We start from the raw sequence: 6,000 nt of genomic DNA on the forward strand, positions 1-6,000 counted from the left end.
TTTCTATTAGTTTTGAGTCATTCCATCAAAGCCAAGTAGATAAAAACCATATGGAAATAAAAAACAAGTTTTAGTAAGTAAAATGTACCCTAATGTCCTAGTGTCACTGTCTGAGGTCTGCTTTGTAAATACTCCCACAGTTTCTGAGTTTTGGCTGGAATTCAAGCTACCCATCTCCCCACCCCTACCCTAGGACATCATCTATGAGTAAGGGTTATTTCCCTAAATGTCTTCCCTCCCACCACCAAAATATTTTTGTATTGATTAGGAATTTAGGTAATGCCTCTCTGCCCACGGATTTGATTACATCCCAAAGCTAGTATTAAGGAAAATACACAGAAGCCCGAATGCTAACATTTATCTTCTTTTAGGCCTGATGCCCTAGCTGGAGTAATGATAAGGCTAACTGTTTATTTAAATGCCCTCACTTAACTCAATAATTTCATTTTATCTCCAAATACAAAGAATGTCATGAAGCCCCGTAGCTGACCCTCAGCTCCAGACATGTGTACATTGCAAGCCAGAAGTTCTGTTCTCTTTACTACTATTCAGCATCTGTTCCTGAGATTATGTTTACTCATCTGTCTGAACAGTTCTAGGTAGAATCGTATCATCATGTTTTAGGTTTCATCAAAAAAGAACAAAGAGAATAAATCCTTATAGGTATGTCTTTATACACAATAAGGAATAATTCAGGGTCTATGTGTTGTGAATATTTCCTATTCAATATTAAATATTCTTATTATAAATATAAAGGAGTATACTTTTATGGTAAAGTATTAAAATTGTTGATATTTGAAATCAGACAGTAGATTTTCAGTAACTGCCAAATGGACTCCTAGTCAAAGCAGATGTTCTTAGCCCATGGTCTTTGAGGGTCCACCAACTGGGCTTCAGGAATTCTGACCAGCCTGAAATTTTATTATTATTCTTATATGCGTGTTGCATAGATACGTTGTGTGGAGAGACGCCATAGCTTTGGTTAGATTCTTTAACCCACTGAGCCACCCAGGTGCCCCAACTCTGGTTAGATTCTTAAAGGGCTCATTGACCCAAGATAAGTTCAGAATTCCTGATTTTGATGGATTTTGTGTCCTTTCAAAACATGTTTAGACAAAGCTGATACTTCCTCCCTCCGATTCAAATACTTAAATTAACATTTAAGTATCCCCCCCCAATTTATCACCCTGTTTCTTGTCTATGCCACTTTTCAGTAACTTGGGTTACATTTTTTTAAGGAACTTAAATGAGAATTCTTAGAATTAGACATACCCATATGACCACAGGTGCAAATAAAATCACTTGGTCAAACTATCATTTTGTGCCACATACATGAGATCTCTGAAGATTTTTTTTTTAACTGTCTGAATTTCAACTCTTAACATATATGAAACAAGGCATTCTGTTAAGAATGTATGCTCTGTGAAGATGCAAGGATTCGTGTTTGGGTTAACTGCTATATCCAAAAGTCCTGGAACACAGTAGGTGAGGGATAAAATCTCTGTGGAGTGAATAAAAAGGCCTTCAGTGTTTAAAGAAAATAAAACCAAATTTTTTAAGGAGAGTTCTGCAGTCTGGAGAAAGCATCACAGTTCATTCACACATTTCTGTTAGGGCTCTGGTTTTAAAGGCAAATAAACGAGCACTTTCATTTTTGTCACCTGAAGTAAGGCAACATTAAACTTTTTCTCTATTTTTCTAGGCATGAAGTAGTTCTGCAAAATACTATATAACAGGGCATTTTCCACTGTGATTGGTGTTGGCTTAAAGCATCTGGGTTCAAAAGGGACTTCATATAGGAACGTTTAAAGCTTAAAAAAAAAAAAAAAAGTAACAAAACCAGGTCAATGAATTTAGTTCTCAGTGATCTTTGATTTAAACTTCAAAACAGAATTGTAGTTTTAGTTTCAAGAACAATTTAATCCCCAGTGATAACCACAATAGAAGAAATAGGAGCAGATGGGCAACCTAACAACATGTTCAAATTTGCAAAAGCAAAGACAGCTGCAGATACAGATGGGTCAGAGTCCAAGGACACTTTTGAAAGGTCGGGAAACAAGAGGCAGAGAAATGCATTTGGGCAAAGGAGCCTAGAGTGTACCTACTAGAAAAGAAAAAGGAGAACCAAGCCTGACACCTGACCTAGAAACTCTTAACAGGCAGAGGGCCAGTCTGAGCAGACACGCAGAGTCCCTGGGAAAAGAACATCCGAACACGTTGAACAGAACACGGGTGAGGCCAGAAATTTCAGACGAGGGTTTCCAGACAGGTTCAAGAATTTCAACCAGGACGGAGTAGCAAACATCGAGGCAGGGCGTGGAGAGCCAAAATTCGATGCCAAGGAAAAGGCAGCCCACACAGGATTACAGAGCTCTGAGTGAGACGGGGATTCCGGGGTAGAATCCCTGGAGGGATGTGAGATGGTTCTGACTGTCTGAGTTGGAAGAGAGAAGGAAGTTGGAGGAGTTTGAGGGAACAAATCCAAAGCCCCCCGATCTCTTCCTCCTTATCCTCACACACGCAAAACACACGCACACGCTCCTCTCGGTCCCTGAAATGACCCAGCCTCTGGGTGGCATGTGCATGAGATCGAGGTTAGCTCCCCGCTTCATCCCGGGCAAAACCCTTGAACCCCGGGGCCGTAGCCGCTAGCAGGAGGCGTGGCTCCAAGGTCCCAGCCGCCAGCAGCCTGTGGTCGCCGCGGTCCTTGGGAACCTGTGCGCCCAGGTGCCTGCCAGGGCGCGGTCTCGGGAGGCTAGAGCTGTCTCCTCCTAGCCCGCACGCTGCCCCCAGAGTCAGGGATTCTCCTCTCCCTCCTCCTACCCTCCGTGCTCTAAAATCAAGTCAAAAGTTGAGGAGTCGATGAAGCAAAGGAAACGGTCCTCCGAGGGCCGTCATCAGCGGTTCACCAGCGGCCCCTCCGGGAGCGCCTCGGCTGGCCGGACAAAGGCGCTCCGGGCGGCGCGCGAGGAGGAGCCCGGGCGGCGGAGGAAGCGCTGCCCCGGCTGGGAAGCAGCTGGGGACCTCATCCCGGGCCATTTCCTGAACGGAACCCGGCCCGGGCGGGGGGGAGCAGAGGAGAAGTGGGAGGGGGTGGGCGCGGGCGCTGTACCCACCGGTTCCTCCCAGGCCGGGCTGCGGGCGCCGGGCGCGGGGCGCACGTGCTGCGGCTCCATCGCGCCGCCCGCGCCCGCCGGCCCCCCGGGCGCGGGCCCCCGGGCCCCCGCCGCCGCAGCCGGGGCCGCTGGATGCGCTTCCCTCGCCGCGGTCCTCTCGGCCGCCGCCGCCGCCGCCGCCCCGGCTCCTGCCGGGGGCCAGCCACCGGCCCTCCCGCCGTCTCCGGCTTCCGCCGCGCTGCGCTCTCCCGCCCCCGCGCCGGTCCCTTCCTCCTCCTCCTCCTCCACCTCCTCGTCCTCGGTCCAGCTCCGAGCGGTCCGCTCCCCGCCGCCGCTGCCACCGCCTCCCACGGCCACAGAATCCGCCCCTCGCTCCTTCCTCCGCCCCCGGCTCCCTCCCCTTTTCCTCCCCGCTTCCCGCCCCTCCCCCCGCCGCCCCCACCTCCCAGCGGGCGGCCCGGGACGCACGTGACCCCCCTGTCAGGCCTTATAAGGCGCGGAACCGAAAGCGGCCGCCGGGTGGTCACGGGCACCGGACGGCCCGGCGGACGCGAGCAGGCGTTCCCGGGGACGGGCTGCCGGGCGCTCCGGGAGCAGCGGGGAAAGCCCGGGCTGGGCGGGTCGGCGCGCTGGCCACCCGAGCGGCGGTGGCCGAGAGTCCCGCGAGACGCCCCCGGCACCCCTCTCCCTCTCTCTCCTCCCGGTGCCCGCAGCCCGCGCCCGCCTCCCTCCGAACGCCGGCTGCCGGGGCCGCGGGCACCTCCCCTCCTGCGGGCGCTGAGGCTCGAAGGAAACCGCACTGGACAGTTACCGACGTCCCCGGAGCCGGGGAGGTAGCTGCACTCCAGAGCCGCTCGCGAACCAGCTGCGCCGTATTCTTTGTGATGTTAAAAAGATTGTAGATGCGGTAGGGTTTGAGCTGGAGAGAGTGCTGCCTTTTATTCCTTTTTAATGATTAACGGTTTCGTGAAAAGAAATCCGGCCACGGAGTCGATACGCCTCCCAGTTCCAGCAGTACATTCATATTAGAGAAAGGGACTGGTTCCCAGTGAGTGCTCAATAAATGGCAAGTCACCTCCTCCGGCCCTTTGAAAACGTTACAAATGGCGTTTCCGATCATCTTTCTGGCGTGGAAATCCGTTTCCATCTAGTTCCGAGCCAAGAATGGCTTTTCACGGGTTATTCCCTCTCCTGGACTTCCAGGCTCCTTTTATCAGCATCTTCCCAGGGCTCTTAATCATGTCAAACACATTCACACGTTTTTTAAAATAAACTGAAAATTAAGACCACTTACTGGATCCAGTCTGCCTCCAGTCCCCACCTCCTCCCACCTAAGCTTTTTGGGAGATAAAGGCCGGTTCCCATTATTCTCACATACATATCTTAATCTACTACTCATTTTTCCCTGCAGACGTTCTTCCACCAAGGCGGACAAAGGCCATGTGTGGCTTTAAAAATAACCTAAACAATGAGATTGTTGTGGTTTTTATTTTCAGTTCTCTTCTTACTTAACCCATCTGCAGCATTTGTCATTGGAGACCTGACTTTTGTCCTTGAAACTATCTCTTCCACTGGCTCTTCTGACACTTCTGTCTCCAAGTTCTCCAACCATGTCTTGTTCAGCCCTCTTGCCACCTCTTGCATGTTGGAGTGCCAAAATAGTCGGCCCTTGCTCTGTTTCTAATGCTGCCTGGTCTGTGCACACCCACCCCTGAATGAATTCAACTACCAACCATGTGCTGATAACTCATAAATGGCCATCCCTACCCCAGATCTCCAGTTCCCTAAAGCCGATTTCTTACAAGAAATTTCTAGCCTGACGTCCCATGGACCTTAAACTCAGCTTGATTAAAACAGAAGGTAAATTTCCTGCCAGCTGGTTTTTCTCTCATCTTATGTTCTCAGTAAAAGTCTTCATAATCCATCTAGTCACCCAAAGGAAAAATCTGAAAATTGTCCCACACAACAGAACATTCCTATCACCCTCCTATCTACCTCCCTCCATTTCACTGTTCTTGCCTGGTTTCAGGTCCTTTGTTTTAAGCCCAGAAATACTGCATTTCTTTCCTTAATAATCTCACTGTCTCAAAGCTGGTGGGACCTCCACCACCACCATCTCTCACACTGTGGCCAAAGTAAGCCTTCTAGAATGCAAAATGGAGTGAGTCATTCCCTGAATAAGCCCTTCTTAGAGCTCCCCACTTGTTACCTGTAGGATGAAGTCCCAGTATCTTAGCCAGTATCTATTTCTCCAGTCTCATCAAACAACTCTGAGCTCCTCACATGCAGTTCCCCGTAAGGCCACTTAATTTTATGCTGTGCTGTCTCATGGGATACCCTATCCAAACACCTGCTTATCAGGATTCAATGTAAGAATCACTTTGTTATGAAATCTTTTGACCCTGCTGCAGGTTAGAACTAGCCCCTCACTCTGGATGAAATGCACACCCCTCTACCCCCATCACAAGGCCTTGGAAGACTTTATTAAACTCATTTTTTTAAACTCATTTTTTAACATATAGTATCCCTGATGAAAAGTATTATGACTGACTTATCTCCATTTTCCTAGTTCTCAGTACAGTTTCTGATGTATCATAGGTACTCAGTAAAGGTTGAATGAATTAATTATGTGATAGAATTGGAGTTACCATATATTTTTTTAAGATTTTATTTATTTATTTGACAGAGAGAGATCACAAGTAGGCAGAGAGGCAGGCAGAGAGAGAGAGAGGGGAGGAACCAGGCTCCCCGCTGAGCAGAGAGCCTGATGCGGGACTCGATCCCAGGACCCCGAGATCATGACCTGAGCCGAAGGCAGCGGCTTAACCCACTGAGCCACCCAGGCACCCTGGAGTTACCATATTTTTATAGCTATGGGAAACCA

At 49.3% G+C, this 6,000-nt stretch overlaps 1 protein-coding gene across 6 annotated transcripts in view; it reads right to left on the reverse strand.

The window, feature by feature from the left end:
• Nucleotides 1-3,483, reverse strand: part of DGKH (diacylglycerol kinase eta) — a 203,198-nt gene extending 199,715 nt beyond the window's left edge. For 2 of the 6 annotated variants that reach the window (XM_082701356.1, XM_082701355.1), the window contains exon 1: nucleotides 3,117-3,247. In XM_082701356.1, coding sequence (XP_082557482.1) covers nucleotides 3,117-3,176 — 60 coding nt within the window. In that variant the 5' untranslated portion in view covers nucleotides 3,177-3,247. Of the gene's footprint in view, nucleotides 1-3,116; nucleotides 3,250-3,404 lie in introns of those variants that run through there. The other 4 variants (XM_082701354.1, XM_082701351.1, XM_082701352.1 and 1 more) reach the window with 3 other exon arrangements.
• Between the last annotated feature and the right edge of the window lie 2,517 nt (nucleotides 3,484-6,000).

This window comes from Mustela nivalis, assembly GCF_964662115.1.
Source record: "Mustela nivalis genome assembly, chromosome: 15".
Taxonomy (NCBI): Eukaryota; Metazoa; Chordata; class Mammalia; order Carnivora; family Mustelidae; genus Mustela; species Mustela nivalis.